The sequence below is a fragment of the Ranitomeya imitator genome, chromosome 10 (genome assembly GCF_032444005.1).
Source record: "Ranitomeya imitator isolate aRanImi1 chromosome 10, aRanImi1.pri, whole genome shotgun sequence".
NCBI lineage: Eukaryota > Metazoa > Chordata > Amphibia > Anura > Dendrobatidae > Ranitomeya > Ranitomeya imitator.
This window is the reverse complement of record NC_091291.1, coordinates 80928626-80952984: the sequence shown is the minus strand read 5'-3', so window position 1 is coordinate 80952984 and position 24359 is coordinate 80928626. Positions and strand designations below refer to the sequence as shown.

The window sequence follows — 24359 nt, the reverse complement described above, 5'->3', positions numbered from 1 at the left end:
GCTTCCACTCATCTGCTTTTGGAGGTTCTCTGACACTTTTTGCACCTTCTGTGACCAGTAGAGATGCTTCTGTTCTGTCTAGAAAGTCTTCATTCTCTTTGATGAGTTTCAAAGTTGCTATTCTTTCTTCCAGACCCCGCACCTTTTCTTCTAAAAGGGCCACTAGTCTACACTTCTGACAGGTGAAATTGGATTCTTCTTCTGGTCGATCTGTGAACATGTAGCACATGCTGCAGCTCACCATGTAGGTTGTCACATCTGCCATGTTGCTCCTAGATCCTGCTGACTTGCTGTGTGTTTTCCTTCTTGTGTAATCTACTCAGCCAAGCTCTCTTGCAATAATGTCCTACAGGCAAAAATTTGGTTTGGTGATGCTTTCGAAGCAGCTGGTCCCGGCTGTACCCAACGATCTTCTAGCTCTTAGGGAGACTTCGCTTCTCCCAGAAGGCACCTGGAATATGCAAATTAGCCTCCTGAAGCTTGAATCCCTGGTTTGGTGATGCTTTCGAAGCAGCTGGTCCCGGCTGTACCCAACGATCTTCTAGCTTAGGGAGACTTCGCTTCTCCCAGAAGGCACCTGGAATATGCAAATTAGCCTCCTGAAGCTTGAATCCCTGGTTTGGTGATGCTTTCGAAGCAGCTGGTCCCGGCTGTACCCAACGATCTTCTAGCTTAGGGAGACTTCGCTTCTCCCAGAAGGCACCTGGAATATGCAAATTAGCCTCCTGAAGCTTGAATCCCTGGTTTGGTGATGCTTTCGAAGCAGCTGGTCCCGGCTGTACCCAACGATCATCTAGCTTAGGGAGACTTCGCTTCTCCCAGAAGGCACCTGGAATATGCAAATTAGCCTCCTGAAGCTTGAATCCCTGGTTTCTTCGGCTGATTCTCTCTGGGAGCTTCCGTTTGTGGAGGAAAGTGGTACTGCAGCTTCTGAGTTTCCTCCCTCAGGTGATCTGGTGAGGTCGTTAGCTGCTTCTCTACTTAACTCCACCTGATGCTTTGATCCATGCTTCCTGTCAATGTTCCAGTGTTGGACTTGTGTTTCTCTGGATCATTCCTGTGGCCTGCTGCTCTGCATAGCTAAGTGCTTCTTTGCTATTTGTTGCTATTTTTTCTGCCCAGCTTGTCTATTTGTTTTGCTGGAAGCTCTGGGACGCAAAGGGTGTACCTCCGTGCCGTTAGTTCGGTACGGAGGGTCTTTTTGCCCCCTTTGCGTGGTTTTCTTTAGGGTTTTGTGTAGACCGCAAAGTTATCTTTCCTATCCTCGTTCTATCTAGAATATCGGGCCTCACTTTGCTGAATTTATTTCATCCCTACGTTTGTCTTTTCATCTTACTCAGTCATTTTATGTGGGGGGCTGCCTTTTCCTTTGGGGTATTTCTCTGAGGCAAGGTAGGCTTATTTTTCTATCTTCAGGCTAGTTAGTTTCTCAGGCTGTGCCGAGTTGCATAGGGAGCGTTAGGCGCAATCCACAGCTGCCTCTAGTTGTGTTTGGAGAGGATCAGGAATTGCGGTCTACAGAGTTTCCACGTCTCAGAGCTCGTTCTATTATTTTGGGTTATTGTCAGATCACTGTATGTGCTCTGATCGCTATGTACATTGTGTTACTGAATTGCCTATCATAACAATACACACTACTAACATTAGTAGTGTGGAATATGCAAAAAAAATGGGGATATGAGGTGGTTTACTGTATGTAACCATGTCTCATATCATGTCGGGTTTAGGAAGGAGATAGCAAAAGCCGGTAATTGAATTACCGGCTTTAAAGCTATCTAGCGCTGTATGAAGTAATAATATATATATACATATATGTGTCTCACTGACATATATATATATACCTATTCTATGTGTACATATTTATTCTACCTATTCTATTCTAACCTGTCAGTGTGATTTTACTGTACACCGCACTGAATTACCAGCTTTTCTCTCTAACAGCGCTGCGTATTCCTCACAAGTCACACTGCTGGTCCGTGTGTAATCCGTATTTTTGGGGCTTCCATAGACTTTCATTGGCGTTTTTGTTGCGCAATACGGTGACAAACGCAGCATGCTGCGATTTTCTACGGCCGTAGAAAGCCGTATAATACTGATCAGTAAAATACGGCAGATAGGAGCAGGGGCATAGAGAATAATTGGGACGTTTGTTAGGCGTGTTTTACGGACGTATTTTATGTGCTCTTACGTGCGTAAAACTCGCTAGTGTGACGCCGGCCTATATCTGTATGTATCCAGTGGTATAGTGTATAATTCTGTTTTATCGACCAGGTCTACTGTTATAGTGTATACTAGTGTATTACCAGAACATAGATCTGACAAGTCAGTAAATTCTGGATGTAATTCTCTACCATCCATAGTTTCCAGCACAAAAAAAATCTCACGTGTGACTTTATATTTTTGCACTGTACATGGACAGACTAAGAACCTCTGAGCCACCAGGACACGAGAAGTTCACCAACCAGTGCCCTATAGAGAGAAGGGGCAGGTAACAGCCAGTCAGGTACAGTGCACACAATCAGGAGCGGTGCTAGTGCACGGGGTCAGAGGAACTAGAAGAACCAGAGGCGATCACAGGAGGAGGCTGAGGGGGGTGGAGGAGGCTGCAGGTCCTGGAGGAAGAGGCTGCAGGGGCTGGAGGAGGCTGCGGGGCTAAAGGGGGCTGCGGGGGCTGGAGGAGGAGGCTGCGGGGGCTGGAGGAGGAGGCTGCGGGGGCTGGAGGAGGCTGCAGAGGCTGGAGGAGGCTGCAGGGGCTGGAGGAAGAGGCTGCGGGGGCTGGAAGAGGCTGAAGGGGCTGGAGGAGGAGGCTGCGGGGGCTGGAGGAGGAGGCTGCAGGGGCTGGAGGAGGAGGCTGCGGGGGCTGGAGGAGGCTGCAGAGGCTGGAGGAGGCTGCAGGGGCTGGAGGAAGAGGCTGCGGGGGCTGGAAGAGGCTGAAGGGGCTGGAGGAGGAGGCTGTGGGGGCTGGAGGATGCGGGGGCTGCGGGGCTGGAGGAGGAGGCTGTGGGGGCTGGAGGATGCGGGGGCTGCGGGGCTGGAAGAGGCTGCAGAGGCTGGAAGAGGCTGCAAGAGATAGAGGAAGCTGTGGGAGCTGGAGGAGGCTGTGGGGGCTGGAGGAGACTGTGGGGGCTGGAGGAGGCTGCCGGGGCTGGATGAGGCTGCGGGGGCTGGACGAGGCTGCCGGGCCTGGACGAGGCTGCGGGGGCTGGAGGAGGCTGCTGGGGCTGGAAGAGGCTGGAGGAGGCTGCAGGGGCTGGAGGAAGAGGCTGCGGGGGCTGGAAGAGGCTGAAGGGGCTGGAGGAGGAGGCTGCGGGGGCTGGAGGAGGAGGCTGCAGGGGCTGGAGGAGGAGGCTGCGGGGGCTGGAGGAGGCTGCAGAGGCTGGAGGAGGCTGCAGGGGCTGGAGGAAGAGGCTGCGGGGGCTGGAAGAGGCTGAAGGGGCTGGAGGAGGAGGCTGTGGGGGCTGGAGGATGCGGGGGCTGCGGGGCTGGAAGAGACTGAAGGGGCTGGAGGAGGAGGCTGTGGGGGCTGGAGGATGCGGGGGCTGCGGTGCTGGAAGAGGCTGCAGAGGCTGGAAGAGGCTGCAAGAGATAGAGGAAGCTGTGGGAGCTGGAGGAGGCTGTGGGGGCTGGAGGAGACTGTGGGGGCTGGAGGAGGCTGCCGGGGCTGGACGAGGCTGCGGGGGCTGGACGAGGCTGCCGGGGCTGGACGAGGCTGCGGGGGCTGGAGGAGGCTGCTGGGGCTGGAAGAGGCTGGAGGAGGCTGCGGGGGCTGGAGGAAGAGGCTGCGGGGGCTGGAAGAGGCTGAAGGGGCTGGAGGAGGAGGCTGCGGGGGCTGGAGGAGGAGGCTGCAGGGGCTGGAGGAGGAGGCTGCGGGGGCTGGAGGAGGCTGCAGAGGCTGGAGGAGGCTGCAGGGGCTGGAGGAAGAGGCTGCGGGGGCTGGAAGAGGCTGAAGGGGCTGGAGGAGGAGGCTGTGGGGGCTGGAGGATGCGGGGGCTGCGGGGCTGGAAGAGACTGAAGGGGCTGGAGGAGGAGGCTGTGGGGGCTGGAGGATGCGGGGGCTGCGGGGCTGGAAGAGGCTGCAGAGGCTGGAAGAGGCTGCAAGAGATAGAGGAAGCTGTGGGAGCTGGAGGAGGCTGTGGGGGCTGGAGGAGACTGTGGGGGCTGGAGGAGGCTGCCGGGGCTGGACGAGGCTGCGGGGGCTGGACGAGGCTGCCGGGGCTGGAGGAGGCTGCGGGGGCTGGAGGAGGCTGCTGGGGCTGGAAGAGGCTGGAGGAGGCTGCAGGGGCTGGAGGAGGCTGCAGGGGCTGGAGGAGTTTGCGGGGGCTGGAGGAGGCAGCCGGGGCTGGAGGAGGCTGTGAGAGCTGGAGGAGGCTGCAGGGGCTGGAGGAGGCAGCCAGGGCTGGAGGAGGCTGTGAGAGCTGGAGGAGGCTGTGGGGACTGGAGGAGGCTGCGGGGGCTGGAGGAGGCTGCTGGGGCTGGAAGAGGCTGGAGGAGGCTGCGGGGGCTGGAGGAGGCTGCAGGGGCTGGAGGAGGCTGCGGGGGCTGGAGGAGGCTGCGGGGGCTGAAGGAGATTGCTAGGCTGGAGGAGGCTGCGGGGGCTGGAGGAGGCTGCGGGGGCTGAAGGAGATTGCTAGGCTGGAGGAGGCTGCGGGGGCTGGAGGAGGCTGCGGGGGCTGAAGGAGATTGCTAGGCTGGAGGAGGCTGCGGGGGCTGGAGGAGGCTGCGGGGGCTGGAGGAGGCTGCGGGGGCTGAAGGAGATTGCTAGGCTGGAGGAGGCTGCGGGGGCTGGAGGAGACTGCAAGGAACGGAGGAGGCTGCAGGGAATTGAGGAGGCTGCGGGGCCTGAGGAGCAGAGTCATGTAAATCCGAATGAGAAAGGCTCATCACGCCGAAACGCGCGTTGGGGTGGGTACACGCTGCGGACCATCGCTTTCCAGTGCCTGCTCAGGTAATTACTGTATGTAGCTACTTTGGGTCAGACTCTGTGCGGCCAGTACTAGAGATACTATGTCTATGGTCTACATATATGTTTCCTGGCATGGCCTGGTATAACATTATATTTTTGGTTTTCTTTCCCTGATTGATATAATACAAATTGATTCTATCTATATCTCATAAAGTGGATTTTGTTACTTTGCTACTAATGTGATGGTCCTCATGCTTGTACCCCTGCCGTTTCCATGTGCACATTGTGGCTTGAGTACTTTTTTCCTCTCCTCCTGGCTTTGCCAAATGTCCTGTTTTATAACCAACCAATAAAGATTTTGTTATTTTTCTAATTTCATTGTTGGGTTTTTTGATCGTATATTTTTTTTCTTTGGTATTATGTTCTATGGTAGCGATTATCCCGTAGTTATATCCATTATAACCCATTTGTAGTATTTTTTGACCTTACATGATTTGTTCTGATTTATTTAATGGGTATGCTTCCTATGAACCTGTGGTTCTTATGTGATGTGTGTGGCGGTGTTACATGTGATGTGTGTGGCGGTGTTATACATGCCATGTGTGTAGCGGTGTTACACATGCGATGTGTGTGGCGTGTTATCCATGCGATGTGTGTTGTGGCGTTACACACGTGATGTGTGTGGCGGTGTTATACAAGCAATGTGTGTGGCAGTGTTACACATGTGATGTGTGTGGCGGTGTTATACATGTGATGTGTGTGGCAGTGTTACACATGTGATGTGTATGGCGGTGTTATACATGTGATGTGTGTGGCAGTGTTACACACGGGATGTGTATTGCGGTGTAATACATGTACCCTATGTGTGGCGGTGTTATACATGTGATGTGTGTGGCAGTGTTACACACGCGATGTGTGCAGTGGTGTAATACATGTACCCTATGTGTGTCAGTGTCATACATGTGATGTGTGTGACGGTGTTATACACGCAATATGTGTGGCGGTGTTACACACGCGATGTGTGGCAGTGCTACACATGTGATGCGTGTGACGGTGTTACACATGTGATGTGTGTGGCGGTGTTATGCAGGTTATGTGTGTGGTGGTGTTATACATGTGATGTGTTTGGCGGTGTTACGCAGGTGATATGTGTGGCAGTGTTATACATGTGATGTGTGTGGCAGTGTTACACATGTGATGTGTGTAGCAGTGTTACACATGTGATGTGTGTGGCAGTGTTACACATGTGATGTGTGTGGCAGTGTTACACATGTGATGTGTGTGGCAGTGTTACACATGTGATGTATGTAGCAGTGTTTCACATGTAATGTGTATGGCGGTGTTATACATGTGATGTGTGTGGCAGTGTTACACACGGGATGTGTATGGCGGTGTAATACATGTACCCTATGTGTGGCGGTGTTATACATGTGATGTGTGTGGCAGTGTTACACACACGATGTGTGCAGTGGCGTAATACATGTACCCTATGTGTGGCAGTGTCATACATGTGATGTGTGTGATGGTGTTATACATGCAATGTGTGTGGCGGTGTTACACACGCGATGGGTGGCAGTGCTACACATGTGATGCGTGTGACGGTGTTACACATGTGATGTGTGTGGCGGTGTTACGCAGGTTATGTGTGTGGTGGTGTTATACATGTGATGTGTTTGGCGGTGTTACGCAGGTGATATGTGTGGCAGTGTTATACATGTGATGTGTGTGGCAGTGTTACACATGTGATGTGTGTAGCAGTGTTACACATGTGATGTGTGTGGCAGTGTTACACATGTGATGTGTGTGGCAGTGTTACACATGTGATGTGTGTGGTGGCGTTACACATGCGATGCGTGTGGCGGAGTTACACATGTGATGTGTGTGGCCGCATTAGGCTATGTGCACATGTTGCGGATTTTGATGCGGATGTGCAGAATTTTTGGATGCACAGAATTGCATCAAATCCACAGTGCACAACCAATATTAGTCAATGGGAAATCTAGAATTGGTGTGCACATGCTGCGAAAAAATACGCACAGATTCGCAGCGTTATATTTTCCGCAGTATGTCAATTCTTTTTGCAGATCTGCAGCATTCCTGCACCCATTGACTTCCATTGTGTCAGTCAAATCCGCATCAAAATCGCAGGTTTAAAAAGATCTGCTGTTTTACTGCGGAGTTGTGTGCGAGAAACGCTGCAGATCGGGAGGAGGAAGAGTGTGTGGGCGGATACTGTGTGTGTGCAGAGAAGATGTGCGTGTCTGTGTGTCTCTGTGTTTATGTGTGTGTGCGCGGCTGTGTGTGTGTGCGGGGCTGTGTGTGTCTGTGTGTGTGTGCGGGGCTGTGTGTCTGTGTGTGGGGCTGTGTGTGTGTCTCTGTGTAGGCAGGCATTGTCTGATGGGACTACGAGTCCCATCCGGCTATGTCTGCTACAGTGACAGCTAGCCGATGATGGGACAGTAGTAGTCCCATCATCTGGCTACTGTGTGGAATAGTAGAAAAAAAAACACATACACACATACAGTACACATACTCACCATATAGGTAATCCCCGACGCCCTCGAACCCCTGCAAAAAAATAAAAAAAATACTAAACCAACAGTATACTCCCTGTTCCGATGTAATCCCACGACGATCTCCCGTGAAAAGCTGTCACATCAGGAGATGTGACAGCCCTACAGGGGCTCCTGTGTACAGTGACTGGAGATAATACTCCCACACTGTATCCCTCCATCCCCTAGAGGTTACCAGAGTTTGTCCTGTCACTTGCGGCACCGCTGCGTGGGAAAATTCTCACGCAGCGGAGCCATAAAGTGAGAGCATGAACGTGAGCCATTGTATCCTGACAGTGTGTCACTGGAGGCCCTGTAGAGCAGTCACATCTACTGATGTGACAGCTCTATAGGGGAGATCGCCGTGGGACACTCGATATTAAATGGTTACATCGGAACAGGGAGTAATAATGTTGGATTATTTTTTTACAGGAGATTGAGGGTGTCGCATGGATTACGAGTAACTATAAAGATGGGAAACTGTGTTTAGTGTCTTTATTTAACCCCTTAACAACTATAGAATTTGTAATGGATCGGTGTCTTATAGATGCCTCTCCATTGCTAAGCCGTGGGCTTGATGTCACCTTACAATCCAAAGGTAACATCAACCCCACAAATATTACCCCATATGCCACAGCTACAGGGCAGTGGGAAGAGCGAGGCTAAGTTCTGCAATTGGCGCATCTTAGAGAGCGCCATTTGTGGGAAGAGCGAGGCTAAGTGCTGGAATTGGCGCATCTTAGAGAGCGCCATTTGTGGGAAGAGCGAGGCTAAGTGCTGGAATTGGCGCATCTTAGAGAGCGCCATTTGTGGGAAGAGCGAGGCTAAGTGCTGGAATTGGCGATCTTAGAGAGCGCCATTTCTGGGGCGGCTGAGTGATGGTGTTTTAAGTCTGGGGGGGGACAATATCCTTGGTCCCTTCCTAGGCTATTAATATCAGCCTTCAGCTGTTTGCATAGCCTTTTCTGGCTATAAATTTTAGGGGAACCCCACCAATTTTTTGGGGGGGCTCCTCTATTTTAATACCCAGTAAAGGCTAAGTATACAGTTGTGAGCTGATATTAATAGCTTGGGAAGCTCCATGGGTATTACCCCCTTCCCAGGCTATAAACACCGGCCCCCAGTCGCTCCTTTCCCTCTTCTGCGCATTTTTTTTCCCCTTTTTAAAAAAATTAAATATTGCAGAGATTTTTTCTATCCATAGATACTCACTTATAAGGCCGGCTTCACACTCAGCGTATGAAAATACGGTCCGTATATTACGGCCGTAATACGCTGAAATGTCCCGAAAATAGTGGTCCGTAGCTCCTCCTTAGGCCGGCTTCACACTTGCGAGTTTTACGGACGTAAGAGCGCAGAAACTACGTCCGTAAAACTCGCAAAAAATACGGCACAATTATTCTCTATGCCCCTGCTCCTATCTGCCGTATTTTACTGATCAGTATTATACGGCTTTCTACGGCCGTACAAAATCGCAGCATGCTGCGTTTGTCACCGTACTGCGCAAGAAATACGCCAATGAAAGTCTATGGAAGCGTGAAAAATACGGATTTCACACGGACAAGCAGTGTGACTTGCGAGAAATACGCAGCGCTGTTAGAGAGAAAAGCCGGTAATTCAGTGCGGTGTACAGTAAAATCACACTGACAGCTTACAGTAGAATAGGTAGAATAAATGTGTACACATAGAATAGGTATATATATATATATATGTCAGTGAGACACATATATGTATATATATTAATATTTATTCCAGCGCTACACAGCTTGAAAGCCGGTAATTCAATTACCGGCTTTTTCTTTCTCCTTCCTAAAACCCGACATGATTTGAGACATGGTTTACATACAGTAAACCATGTCTTCTCTCCATTTTTTTTGCAGATTCCACACTACTAATGTCAGTAGTGTGTATCTGCAAAATTTGGCCGTTCTAGCTCTTAAAATAAAGGGTTAAATGGCGGAAAAAATTGGCGTGGGCTCCCGCGCAATTTTCTCCGCCAGAGTAGTAAAGCCAGTGACTGAGGGCAGATATTAATAGCCTGGAGAGGGTCCACGGTTATTGGCCCCCCCCTGGCTAAAAATATCTGCCCCCAGCCACCCCAGAACAGGCACATCTGGAAGATGCGCCTATTCTGGCACTTGGCCACTCTCTTCCCATTCCCGTGTAGCGGTGGGATATGGGGTAATGAAGGGTTAATGCCACCTTGCTATTGTAAGGTGACATTAAGCCTAATTAATAATGGAGAGGCGTCAATTATGACACCTATCCATTATTAATCCAATACTAGTAAAGGGTTAAATAAAACACAAACACATTTTTTAAAATTATTTTAATGAAATAAAAACAATGGTTGTTGCAGTATTTTATTCAACGCCCAATCCAGTCACTGAAGACCCTCGTTCTGTGAGTAAAAAAACATAATAAACCAACAATATACTTACCCTCCGCAGATCTGTAACGTCCAACGATGTAAATCCTTCTGAAGGGGTTAAAACATTTTGCAGCAAGGAGCTTTGCTAATGCAATGCTACTCCTCGCTGCAAAACCCCGGAGAATGAGTCTAAATATAGATCAATGAGCTATATTTAGCTTCATTTGCGGTGAGGCGCCCTCTGCTGGATGTTCATAGATCGTGGGAACTTTCCTAGAAAGCTCCCTGGCTTTCTAGGCAAGTTCTCACGATCTATAAACAGCCAGCAGAGGGCGCCTCACCGCAAATGAAGCTAAATATAGCTCATTGATCTATTTTTAGCCTCATTCCCTGGGGTTTTGCAGCAAGGAGCAGCGTGCATTAGCACAGCTCCTTGCTGCAAAATGTTTTAACCCCTTCAGAAGGATTTACATCGTTGGACGTTACAGATCTGTGGAGGGTAAGTATATTGTTGGTTTATTATGTTTTTTTACTCACAGAACGAGGGTCTTCAGTGACTGGATTGGGCGTTGAATAAAATACTGCAACAACCATTGTTTTTATTTCATTAAAATAATTTTAAAAAATGTGTTTGTGTTTTATTTAACCCTTTACTAGTATTGGATTAATAATGGATAGGTGTCATAATTGACGCCTCTCCATTATTAATTAGGCTTAATGTCACCTTACAATAGCAAGGTGGCATTAACCCTTCATTACCCCATATCCCACCGCTACACGGGAATGGGAAGAGAGTGGCCAAGTGCCAGAATAGGCGCATCTTCCAGATGTGCCTTTTCTGGGGTGGCTGTGGGCAGATGTTTTTAGCCAGGGGGGGGCCAATAACCGTGGACCCTCTCCAGGCTATTAATATCTGCCCTCAGTCACTGGCTTTACTACTCTGGCGGAGAAAATTGCGCGGGAGCCCACGCCAATTTTTTCCGCCATTTAACCCTTTATTTTAAGAGCTAGAACGGCCAAATTTTGCAGATACACACTACTGACATTAGTAGTGTGGAATCTGCAAAAAAAATGGAGAGAAGACATGGTTTACTGTATGTAAACCATGTCTCAAATCATGTCGGGTTTTAGGAAGGAGAAAGAAAAAGCCGGTAATTGAATTACCGGCTTTCAAGCTGTATAGCGCTGGAATAAGTATTAATATATATACATATATGTGTCTCACTGACATATATATATATATATACCTATTCTATGTGTACACATTTATTCTACCTATTCTACTGTAAGCTGTCAGTGTGATTTTACTGTACACCGCACTGAATTACCGGCTTTTCTCTCTAATATATGTGTCTACTGACACATATATATATATATATATATATATATATATATATATATATATATATATATATATATATATATATATATATATATATATATATATATATATATATATATATATATATAGACAGTATATATATATTTTCTTTTCTTTTTGGGACACATGGATCACTTCTATAGCGGTATGTTGGTTTTGCTAGCCTGCGAGAAAACCACGCAGTACGGATGCCATACGGATTACATACGGAGGATGCCATGCGCAAAAAACGCTGACACACCCTGCCTACGGAGGAGCTACGGACCACTTTTTTCGGGACTTTTCAGCGTATTACGGCCGTAATATACGGACCGTATTGTTTTACGCTGTGTGTGACGCCGGCCGAAAGCCGTATAATACTGATCAGTAAAATACGGCAGATAGGAGCAGGGGCATAGAGAATAATTGTGCCGTATTTTTTGCGAGTTTTACGGACGTAGTTTCTGCGCTCTTACGTCCGTAAAACTCGCGAGTGTGAAGCCGGCCTAATAGTTTTGTGTGTAAACATTCTATGTGAGGATAGTATGTGCTGATAGTCCATGTGCCCTGTGGGCACGGAGCAGTGCGCCGCTGTCACCTGCACACCGGGCCGGAGCAGCAGAGGATTTCCCGCCCTCTGACGTCAGGGGACACTTGTCACATTCCCGCGGCCGGTGATAACGATGTGACGGCGGAGGGCGGGCACTGTGCGGCTGCTGCTGCTGCTGCTGCCAGGAGACACAAGTACCGGTGCACCCGGACTGCAGACACTACCGCACGCAGAGGTCACCGCACGTCCCCGGTGCCGCTCGGACACTCCCCGCACATCTGCTCCATGCCGTCCTCGCTGACAATGACCGCTCTGGGCTCCCGCAGCCGCCAGCAGCCGCAGCTCCCTGGCGCAGTGGTGATCTCCAGCCTGCTGGACTTCATGCTGCACAGGACCAAGGTGAGAAGAGCATGGACGAGATGGGGGGCAGAGGACTGGGGGGCTGAGGGAGCAGAGGACTGGGGGGCTGAGGGAGCAGAGGACGGGGGGAGGCTGAGGAGGGGGGTGCTGAGGGAGCAGAGGACTGGGGGGCAGAGAACGGGGGGGGGGGGCTGAGGGAGCAGAGGACTGGGGGGCTGAGGGAGCAGAGGACGGGGGGAGGCTGAGGAGGGGGGTGCTGAGGGAGCAGAGGACTGGGGGGCAGAGAACGGGGGGGGGGGGCTGAGGGAGCAGAGGACTGGGGGGCAGAGGGAGCAGAGGACTGGGGGGCTGAGAACGGGGGGGGGGCTGAGGAGGGGGGTGCTGAGGGAGCAGAGGACTGGGGGGCTGAGGGAGCAGAGGACTGGGGGGCTGAGGGAGCAGAGGACTGGGGGGCTGAGGGAGCAGAGGACTGGGGGGCTGAGGGAGCAGAGGACTGGGGGGCTGAGGGAGCAGAGAACGGGGGGCTGAGGGAGCAGAGGACTGGGGGGCAGAGGGAGCAGAGGACTGGGGGGCTGAGAACGGGGGGGGGGCTGAGGAGGGGGGTGCTGAGGGAGCAGAGGACTGGGGGGCTGAGGGAGCAGAGGACTGGGGGGCTGAGGGAGCAGAGGACTGGGGGGCTGAGGGAGCAGAGGACTGGGGGGCTGAGGGAGCAGAGGACTGGGGGGCTGAGGGAGCAGAGAACGGGGGGCTGAGGGAGCAGAGGACTGGGGGGCTGAGGGAGCAGAGGACTGGGGGGCTGAGGGAGCAGAGGACTGGGGGGCTGAGGGAGCAGAGGACTGGGGGGCTGAGGGAGCAGAGAACGGGGGGCTGAGGGAGCAGAGGACTGGGGGGCTGAGGGAGCAGAGGACTGGGGGGCTGAGGGAGCAGAGGACTGGGGGGCTGAGGGAGCAGAGAACGGGGGGCTGAGGGAGCAGAGGACTGGGGGGCTGAGGGAGCAGAGAACGGGGGGCTGAGGGAGCAGAGGACTGGGGGGCTGAGGGAGCAGAGGACTGGGGGGCTGAGGGAGCAGAGGACTGGGGGGCTGAGGGAGCAGAGGACGGGGGGAGGCTGAGGAGGGGGGTGCTGAGGGAGCAGAGGACTGGGGGCAGAGAACGGGGGGCTGAGGGAGCAGAGGACTGGGGGGCTGAGGGAGCAGAGGACTGGGGGGCTGAGGGAGCAGAGGACGGGGGGAGGCTGAGGAGGGGGATGCTGAGGGAGCAGAGGACTGGGGGCAGAGAACGGGGGGCTGAGGGAGCAGAGGACTGGGGGGCTGAGGGAGCAGAGGACTGGGGGGCTGAGGGAGCAGAGGACTGGGGGGCTGAGGGAGCAGAGAACGGGGGGCTGAGGGAGCAGAGAACGGGGGGCTGAGGGAGCAGAGGACTGGGGGGCTGAGGGAGCAGAGGACTGGGGGGCTGAGGGAGCAGAGAACGGGGGGCTGAGGGAGCAGAGGACTGGGGGGCTGAGGGAGCAGAGGACTGGGGGGCTGAGGGAGCAGAGGACTGGGGGGCTGAGGGAGCAGAGGACTGGGGGGCTGAGGGAGCAGAGAACGGGGGGCTGAGGGAGCAGAGGACTGGGGGGCTGAGGGAGCAGAGGACTGGGGGGCTGAGGGAGCAGAGGACTGGGGGGCTGAGGGAGCAGAGAACGGGGGGCTGAGGGAGCAGAGGACTGGGGGGCTGAGGGAGCAGAGAACGGGGGGCTGAGGGAGCAGAGGACTGGGGGGCTGAGGGAGCAGAGGACTGGGGGGCTGAGGGAGCAGAGGACTGGGGGGCTGAGGGAGCAGAGGACGGGGGGAGGCTGAGGAGGGGGGTGCTGAGGGAGCAGAGGACTGGGGGCAGAGAACGGGGGGCTGAGGGAGCAGAGGACTGGGGGGCTGAGGGAGCAGAGGACTGGGGGGCTGAGGGAGCAGAGGACGGGGGGAGGCTGAGGAGGGGGATGCTGAGGGAGCAGAGGACTGGGGGCAGAGAACGGGGGGCTGAGGGAGCAGAGGACTGGGGGGCTGAGGGAGCAGAGGACTGGGGGGCTGAGGGAGCAGAGGACTGGGGGGCTGAGGGAGCAGAGAACGGGGGGCTGAGGGAGCAGAGAACGGGGGGCTGAGGGAGCAGAGGACTGGGGGGCTGAGGGAGCAGAGGACTGGGGGGCTGAGGGAGCAGAGGACTGGGGGGCTGAGGGAGCAGGGGATGGGGGGCTGAGGGAGCAGAGGACTGGGGGGCTGAGGGAGCAGAGAACGGGGGGCTGAGGGAGCAGAGGACTGGGGGGCTGAGGGAGCAGAGGACTGGGGGGCTGAGGGAGCAGAGGACTGGGGGGCTGAGGGAGCAGGGGACGGGGGGAGGCTGAGGAGGGGGGTGCTGAGGGAGCAGAGGACTGGGGGCAGAGAACGGGGGGCTGAGGGAGCAGAGGACGGGGGGAGGCTGAGGAGGGGGGTGCTGAGGGAGCAGACGACTGGGGGGCTGCAGATTGGGGGGAACAGAGGACTGGGGCACAGATGACTGGGGGCTGAGGGAGCAGGGGACTGGGGGGCAGAGGACGGGGGGGGGCTGAGGGAGCAGGGGACTGGGGGGCAGAGGACGGGGGGCTGAGGGAGCAGGGGACTGGGGGGCAGAGGACGGGGGGCTGAGGGAGCAGGGGACTGGGGGGCTGAGGACTGGGGGGCTGATGACTGGGGGCGCTGAAGACTGGGTACAGAGGACTGGGGGCTGCAGATTGGGGGGAGCAGAGGACTGAGGGGACAGTGGACTGGGGAGCAGAGGAGGGGGGGTGCTGAGGGAGCAGGGGAGGGTCACCCCTCTCTGTGACCTGGTACCTGAGGCTGCACACCTGATGTCTCCCCCCTCCCCCGTGTATGCCCTGATGATTGGTGGTATAGCGGGGTGCCCGGCGGTGATGCCACGTTCTGCACTGGATGCCCTGCATTTATTATTAATAGTTATTACATAATAACAGGTAGCGGTGCCCGTTCTGCCCGCACCCCTTCAGTGCCAGTGCTCTGGTGATCCTCACTGGTCCTTTACTGTATGTGATATACTGTATGTTCATGTGACGTCTGCAGCCAATCACTGTTCAGCAGTACCGCTGCTGACATGACAAGACACTGAGGCCAGTGATAAGCTGCAGTGGTCACCTTGATATAGGTGACGCCATCACTGAGGTGAGAGCGGTGCGGACCCCCGGAGCACCCACCGCTGCAGGGAATGGGACAGGTTATTATTTCCTTACTGCTGCTGCACATCTTTGTCCTGATCATACCCTTGGGGTTGTGCCCAGAGGTGGCGGATTGTCAGGATGGTTACCATATGGTGCCAGCGGTGCTGGGAGAGTGACAGGCCGCTTTGTCTCCTGACGGACCCTCTCGCCTTTATCTGGAGGCTTCGTGGTGATGGTCAGTGGCCAAACACTCAGTGCTCCCCAAAAACTAATTGGAGAGGAGGAGTTCTGGAGTATTTCTTTTTTTCTTATTTGCTTTCTGTCCATATTTGTTTTGTTTTTTTTCTTTCTTATTTTCTATGCTTCTTTTGCTGCTAAACTTAATTGATATCAAAGGGGAAAAAACTGCCGAAAAGATGCTGAAAGAATTGACATGCCGTAGTTTTCATTCATCGGATAAGAAATGGCCAGTACTGGTTACTATGTGTGAGTCATCACCTGGTAAACTAGTAACAATATTGTGCAAATATTTACAAATAGTAACTTACTGTGTGGACACATATAGACTTGTGTAATATACAGTGTTGGATAAGGATACAGCATTGTGGCTGCAGATGTTTGGCCTGGATCCCGTGCCCCCCAGGACCTGCGCTCTGAGGAACGTGCCCAGTCACCCCAGGACCTGCGCTCTGAGGAACGTGCCCAGTCACCCCAGGACCTGCGCTCTGAGGAACGTGCCCAGTCACCCCAGGACCTGCGCTCTGAGGAACGTGCCCAGTCACCCCAGGACCTGCGCTCTGAGGAACGTGCCCAGTCACCCCAGGACCTGCGCTCTGAGGAACGTGCCCAGTCACCCCAGGACCTGCGCTCTGAGGAACGTGCCCAGTCACCCCAGGACCTGCGCTCTGAGGAACGTGCCCAGTCACCCCAGGACCTGCGCTCTGAGGAACGTGCCCAGTCACCCCAGGACCTGCGCTCTGAGGAACGTGCCCAGTCACCCCAGGACCTGCGCTCTGAGGAACGTGCCCAGTCACCTCAGGACCTGCGCTCTGAGGAATGTGCCCAGTCACCCTAGGACCTGTGCTCTGAGGAACATGCCGAGTGCCCCCCAGGGCCTGCGCTCTGAGGAACGTGCCCCCCAGGACCTGCGCTCTGAGGAACTTGCCCCCCAGGACCTGCGCTCTGAGGAACGTGCCCCCCAGGACCTGCGCTCTGAGGAACGTGCCCCCCAGGACCTGCGCTCTGAGGAACGTGCCCCCCAAGACCTGCGCTCTGAGGAACGTGCCCCCCAAGACCTGCGCTCTTAGGAACGTGCCCCCCAAGACCTGCGCTCTGAGGAACGTGTCCCCCAAGACCTGCGCTCTGAGGAACATGCCGAGTGCCCCCCAGGGCCTGCGCTCTGAGGAACGTGCCCCCCAGGACCTGCGCTCTGAGGAACGTGCCCCCCAGGACCTGCGCTCTGAGGAACGTGCCCCCCAGGACCTGCGCTCTGAGGAACGTGCCCCCCAGGACCTGCGCTCTGAGGAACGTGCCCCCCAAGACCTGCGCTCTGAGGAACGTGCCCCCCAAGACCTGCGCTCTTAGGAACGTGCCCCCCAAGACCTGCGCTCTTAGGAACGTGTCCCCCAAGACCTGCGCTCTGAGGAACGTGCCCCCCAAGACCTGCGCTCTGAGGACTGTGCCCAGTGCCCCCCAGGACCTGCACTCTGAGGAACGTGCCCAGTGCCCCCCAGGACCTGCGCTCTGAGGAATGTGCCCAGTGCCCCCCAGGACCTGCGCTCTGAGGAATGTGCCCAGGGGCCACAGAGGAATGCATCAGCTTCTGCTCCACTGATCTCTCAGCACCTTCTGGTAATGTTCCTGCCAGGACTGGTACATTCTGGCCCCGCTGTCCTGCATGGTGCTGGGATACTAGGAAGTAGAGCAGGTCTGTCAATCAATCAGTCTGATGACATGTTAACCCTTAGAATTCCTAAAAGTTTTCTGTGCTCTTTAGTATATTATGGCCATATGTCCGGCACAAAACTTTTGTATACCTCTCTAAGAGGAAGCATATACGGCACACATTTAACAGGTTCATTCCTGGAAAACCTTCAGCTTTTCTGCACTGCACAGTGTAGCCGTCCCTGATATTCACTGGCAAAAGATGTATTCATTTAGTAAGCCATATTTGCCTTATTCCTGTGGTTTATAGTGTTGTACCTGTGGTTTTCTTGGTTGCGATTTTTGGGCCAGTGTTTGGGTCCAGGTGTTGTGTAAGGAACACAAATCAAATCGCTGCTTTATTCCCCCAGTGTATCATGGACCCCCGGCAAGCACCCTCGCGTGCATATGTGTGTAGACGAGGTGAGTATTTGTAGGGGAGAAGACATTATTTTCAACCAGATTTGGAAGAAACCAAGCAAATGACCCCGTTTCTCAAATGAAGTATGTAGACAATGAAAATTAATGACCGGAATGAACATTGAGTTTCTAATAAAAGCATAAGCACCAGTCATGATGCCAGTGTGTGTTTACGAGCACACAAAGCACTGTACGTTCTGTAACTGATCCCGTAAAGGATGTGACACTCACTGTGCGCCATGTTGTGACATGTGCCACGTCCCATCAGTGTGTTGTCAGTACAGGCAGAGAGGAGCCGGGGTGCCGTGTGCAGGATCTGAGACCTCTCCCCTCCGACCCTGCGTGTCACTGATGCACTACATCTTGTCAGCAGACTGTGCTGTGATCGGTAGAAATCTCCTGACCTGTATTGGTAATTGTAGGGTTGGGTTTTGGATGGCAGCACAATGCCACCACAAACTGGTTAAATGGCCAGAAGACAGCAAATTCCTCAGATGTTTGCAGAACAGGACATGCTATTCAGATGTCACCTCCGCCCCACTTACTGAGTGCGGCACAATCCAGCACAAGCTGCACTTTGTTCCAGCAGTTCCTAGAAGTCGACGTTTCTTGTAAGAAAGCTGGAAGTTCTGGTCCTTGTCCTCGGGGTCAGGAGTGAAAGTTCTCATCGGGGCATTGTTATATCTTTAGGCAGCACTTTCTGGTCCCTTAGGGCGCCTGGAAATGACACATGAAATCGTATTCCTGGCTTCTAGATTTGGATGTCTGGCTCGTGAATTATGGATGACCAATTTTATTGCTGAGTTAGCATTTTTTGGTGTAATCATATCTCAGTATGTTTCATGCTGAGAACTGACCTCATGGACAATTATCAGATACGATGACGCGTGTGACTGACGTCACTGTGTACCCCAGCATTACCCATAGTATTGGCATTGCTGGGGGCCTCACATGGCAGAGCATTGGCTGAATTCATTGATAACATCTTCTAGCAAATCTCTAGTGACAATGCTGATATGTAGAACAATAAGGTGAGAAGTGGTCGGGATGTGTGTACTCTGGATTGAGTAAATGAGATTGCAGGTAATTCAGGGCGGCGGACAGTTGGTGCAGCCATGTCACCAGGGTCAGTGATTGTTCTGTGCTGTCCTGCCCATTACTCCTGAGCGTGTTTATGCTACACTATAACCACTGTATAAACAAGTAGACATTCTGGACACACTGTGACCATTCATTACAGAGGGAAGTCCATACAAGTGTAATGTAACAACTGTCCCAGTTATGTGACAGGTCAGAGCAGAAAAACGTAAGGATTAAAGAGAGTGCAACGAGTGCCAAAGGTACTGATTGAGAAGTGTGGGATAAAGTGTCACAGAGCGCAGCTTCCTAAAGATGGAGATGAACACAGACTGCATATTTTTATAGTATTTAATGTGGTTGGATCTGAATTAATATGATATTGTTTTGTGTGATGCGCCCCTCAGTAGCCCGCATTCTCTTCTTATAGTCAGGATCTGCACTTGGCAAATCGACTTTAAAGGGACTTTAATGACTTGAATGACTGTTCAAAGTAAGCCGCGCCGCTCGATGCTTCACAGCGGGGCCGATCATTTATATACCCCTTCCCCCGTGCTTGTTTTCTCTCAATTGCCCCCCACCCTATTTGATTGACAGCTCTGGCTTCAAAGAGCCAGAGAAGGGAGGAAATAGATGGAATACAAGCAGGTGGGAAGGAGCACTCAAATGTTTGGCCCTGTCATGAAGCACTGAGCGCCTCTACTTGGTTTGAACTGTCATTTTGTGCTGACGGATTACCTTTTAAAATACGTTGTGTGCACATAGCCTATTTTTCACAACTTTAAAACAATTTTTATTTTGTAAAATATAAGAAGATAATTCTTTATTATACTGGAAATGTATGGAATGATGTGTATTCGAGCACACCCAGTAATCCGCATAACTAATCATTATTATGTATGCAGCCAGTTATAAAACCGAATAATGGAAAACTGGAGCAGGCAGCCTGGCCGGCAGGTAGTGCGTTCCTGGGCAGGCATTTATGTGTGGGCACAGTTCAGTGTAACTTATAATTTATTAATTACTAGTAATCACTACTAACTATGGGCTTCAGAGTCCAGTGGGCGGTCTTCCACAGTGATTGACAGCTTGCACTAACTATGCAGACACGGAGTTAAAGCCAGTAGGGATTTTATATGTTTTATTGAATCTTTTCACACAGAATTACGTGTGTGAACTTAAATAATTGATCTATCAGCAAATGACAAAATAGATCGCTCTCCATTTTGATCTGTTTCCTGTATACTTTGATGTAAAAAAAAAAATGAATCTGGTAGCTGTTTTTTTTTTTTTTATAAAAAAGTTGTGCAGCTAAAAAGTGACTAGCAGGTGGATTGCAGTCAGACGGAAGGCATATTAGGATATTTCCATCCTCCGGTAAATGAATGGAACGTATATTGGATTACTGGATTTATCTTTGTGCCATCCCAAAATGGATACCACAAAGGAAATACTGGAACTGTGAACAGAGCCTGAGCCTCGATCCACCAAGACCAGTGATTTCCTTGGTGTCTAGCCGAGGAGGCGTGTAGGAGTGAATGCCCCTTTTTCAGTATTAGGCTGCCGTCACACTATCAGTATTTGGTCAGTATTTTACATCAGTATTTGTAAGCCAAAACCAGCAGTAGGTGATAAATGCAGAAGTGGTGAATATGTTTCTATTATACTTTTCCTCTAATTGTTCCACTCCTGGTTTACAAATACTGATGTAAAATACTGACTGAATACTGACCGTGTGACGGCAGCCAAAGGTGTATGATCCTTAATGAATTAGAAGCGTCTGACAAGTGGTCACAAATCTTTCTCTAGTGACTTCCTGGATTAATATTTCTGGTGTAAGGAATGCCACAGTTGCTCTGATTCCCTCCCTCGCTGCGCCCCCTGGGAACCCCCGCTCGATGATAATCATGCAGTACAAACAGGCTGCCGATCACCTGATGACCGAGCAGAACGGTTGTTTGTAGAGTGAAATGATCTTTTGTGCTGCTCATTCTCAGGATCTGCGCTGCCGAGAACAACGGCAAGCTATTACAGATGGTTTGGTGGCCATCATTAATTGCGGCCTACCTGTGTAACCAGATACTGACCTACTGCCGATCAGGGAACACTTGCTCATTGACAGTCGGTTTGTGTATGTTTTTCTATGGGAATGCTATGTGACATATATTATGGGAGTATAATAAAACGTGCATAAACTAATCCACCATTGTCTTGTCTTGCAGCCTCCCAAAGTGGTCCAAGGTTTGGTTGGCTTGAGAAATCTTGGTAACACGGTAAGTTTTATCTTTTTATTGCTGAATTAGGACACAATCTGTATTTATTAATGGAGTACAGGTCCTTCTCAAAAAATTAGCATATAGTGTTAAATTTCATTATTTACCATAATGTAATGATTACAATTAAACTTTCATATATTATAGAATCATTATCCACCAACTGAAATTTGTCAGGTCTTTTATTGTTTTAATACTGATGATTTTGGCATACAACTCCTGATAACCCAAAAAACCTGTCTCAATAAATTAGCATATCAAGAAAAGGTTCTCTAAACGACCTATTACCCTAATCTTCTGAATCAACTAATTAACTCTAAACGCATGCAAAAGATACCTGAGGCTTTTATAAACTCCCTGCCTGGTTCATTACTCAAAACCCCCATCATGGGTAAAGGTACCTTCACACATAACGATATTGTTAACGATATCGTTGCTATTTGTGACGTAGCAACGATATCGTTAATGAAATAGTTATGTATGACAGCGACCAACGATCAGGCCCCTGCTGGGAGATCGTTGGTCGCTGAATAAAGTCCAGAACTTTATTTCGTCGCTGGATCTCCCGCGGACATCGCTGGATCGGCGTGTGTGACACCGATCCAGCGATGTCTTCACTGGTAACCAGGGTAAACATCGGGTAACTAAGCGCAGGGCCGCGCTTAGTAACCCGATGTTTACCCTGGTTACCATGCTAAAAGTAAAAAAAAACAAACACTACATACTTACCTACAGCCGTCCGTCCTCCAGCGCTGCGCTCTGCTCTCCTCCTGTACTGTCTGTGAGCCGGAAAGCAGAGCGGTGACGTCACCGCTCTGCTTTCCGGCTCCCAGACAGTACAGGAGGAGAGCAGAGAAGCAGAGCACAGCGCTGGAGGACGGACGGCTGTAGGTAAGTATGTAGTGTTTGTTTTTTTTTACTTTTAGCATGGTAACCAGGGTAAACATCGGGTTACTAAGCGCGGCCCTGCGCTTAGTTACCCGATGTTTACCCTGGTTACCGGCATCGTTGGTCGCTGGAGAGCGGTCTGTGTGACAGCTCTCCAGCGACCAAACAGCGACGCTGCAGCGATCCGAATCGTTGTCGGTATCGCTGCAGCGTCGCTAAATGTGAAGGGGCCTTAAGACTAGCGACCTGACAGATGTCAAGAAGGCCATCATTGACACCCTCAAGCAAGAGGGTAAGACCCAGAAAGAAATTTCTCAACAAATAGGCTGTTCCCAGAGTGCTGTATCAAGGCACCTCAATGGTAAGTCTGTTGGAAGGAAACAATGTGGCAGAAAACGCTGTACAACGAGAAGAGGAGACCGGACCCTGAGGAAGATTGTGGAGAAGGACCGATTCCAGACCTTGGGGAACCTGAGGAAGCAGTGGACTGAGTCTGGTGTGGAAACATCCAGAGCCACCGTGCACAGGCGTGTGCAGGAAATGGGCTACAGGTGCCGCATTCCCCAGGTAAAGCCACTTTTGAACCATAAACAGCGGCAGAGGCGCCTGACCTGGGCTACAGAGAAGCAGCACTGGACTGTTGCTAAGTGGTCCCAAGTACTTTTTTCTGATGAAAGCAAATTTTGCATGTCATTCGGAAATCAAGGTGCCAGAGTCTGGAGGAAGACTGGGGAGAAGGAAATGCCAAAATGCCTGAAGTCCAGTGTCAAGTACCCACAGTCAGTGATGGTGTGGGGTGCCATGTCAGCTGCTGGTGTTGGTCCACTGTGTTTCATCAAGGGCAGGGTCAATGCAGCTAGCTATCAGGAGATTTTGGAGCACTTCATGCTTCCATCGGCTGAAATGCTTTATGGAGATGAAGATTTCATTTTTCAGCACGACCTGGCACCTGCTCACAGTGCCAAAACCACTGGTAAATGGTTTACTGACCATGGTATTACTGTGCTCAATTGGCCTGCCAACTCTCCTGACCTGAACCCCATAGAGAATCTGTGGGATATTGTGAAGAGAAAGTTGAGAGAAGCAAGACCCAACACTCTGGATGAGCTTAAGGCCGCTATTGAAGCATCCTGGGCCTCCATAACATCTCAGCAGTGTCACAGGCTGATTGCCTCCATGCCACGCCGCATTGAAGCAGTCATTTCTGCCAAAGGATTCCCGACCAAGTATTGAGTGCATAACTGAACATTATTATTTGTTGGTTTTTTTGTTTGTTATTAAAAAACACTTTTATTTGATTGGATGGGTGAAATATGCTAATTTATTGAGACAGGTTTTTTGGGTTATCAGGAGTTGTATGCCAAAATCATCAGTATTAAAACAATAAAAGACCTGACAAATTTCAGTTGGTGGATAATGAATCTATAATATATGAAAGTTTAATTGTAATCATTACATTATGGTAAATAATGAAATTTAACACTATATGCTAATTTTTTGAGAAGGACCTGTATAATGACAGTTGTGAATCAGACATTTACATGGACATTTTCGACAGTCCCAGAAAAAAATAATTTTTTGTAGGCTGTTTGTTAAAATAAATGTTAAGCTTACTGCCATGACACTTATTAACCGGTCGTACAGATTTCCAGCACATTTCTTCATAGATTTAATAGGCCCTAGTCACATTGGAGTCATCCTGGGTTCAGTTTTAACCGGTTTCATAACTTATTGACTTGACTTATAATAGGTCATATATAATAGGTTTTTACTGACAAGGTAAGATACTCTGACTTTCATAAACCTATGGAAAGTCAAAGCAAGCACCAGTGAGAACGCAGCCTCACAGAAATAGACGGGATCACTTATGTAGCGGCAGCACAAAACGTGTTCAAATTATGAAAAAGCTATTAATTACGAAAAATAATTGCTTAATCAGTGGGGGTTCAACTTCTGGAGACCCTTTATCAATTTACACAATGAAGCTGCTGCATTGTTCCTGCCTGCGCCTGTTCCCTTTAATGTGTACACAGATACAGCACCTCCATCCGTTCTGTCATCTTTACGTGATTAGGACTACCTATGTACAGCCACCAATCTGGACTAGCTTCTTGATAAAAATGGCCCCTTCATAGTGATGATCTAGTGGGTTACTACAGATTGTACTCCAACATTCAAACATTGAGCATAAGGTTCAATCATCGATATTTAATTTCTGGAGAACTACTATAATAATCGTGAGTATCAGGAGAAGTAGTAGTTTTCTCCGCATTCTGAAGCACTTGTCTTCTGGCCCGCTTTCCCCATACTGTACTAAGGCTAGTTTCACACTATCTCCTTGAAGCCCTGCCCACTACAACGCCTCTTCATTCAGCTCCATCTACGGCTGCATGCGTCCCCTATCGTTAACATTGGGTACGCAGGCCGTGTGGATGCCTCCGCATGCGTCGCTTTGATGGTGCGGTGACCGCACCAAATTGCAACTCGTTGCGTTCAGCGCAG

At 51.1% G+C, this 24359-nt stretch overlaps 1 protein-coding gene across 2 annotated transcripts in view; it reads left to right on the top strand.

The window, feature by feature from the left end:
- Positions 1-24359, top strand: part of USP2 (ubiquitin specific peptidase 2) — a 127086-nt gene that overhangs the window by 61303 nt on the left and 41424 nt on the right. Inside the window, exons 1-2 of one of the 2 annotated variants that reach the window (XM_069742656.1) lie at positions 11878-12135; positions 20919-20969. In XM_069742656.1, the coding sequence (XP_069598757.1) occupies positions 12022-12135; positions 20919-20969 (165 nt within the window). In that variant the 5' untranslated portion in view covers positions 11878-12021. Of the gene's footprint in view, positions 1-11877; positions 12136-20918; positions 20970-24359 lie in introns of those variants that run through there. The other variant, XM_069742655.1, reaches the window with a different exon arrangement.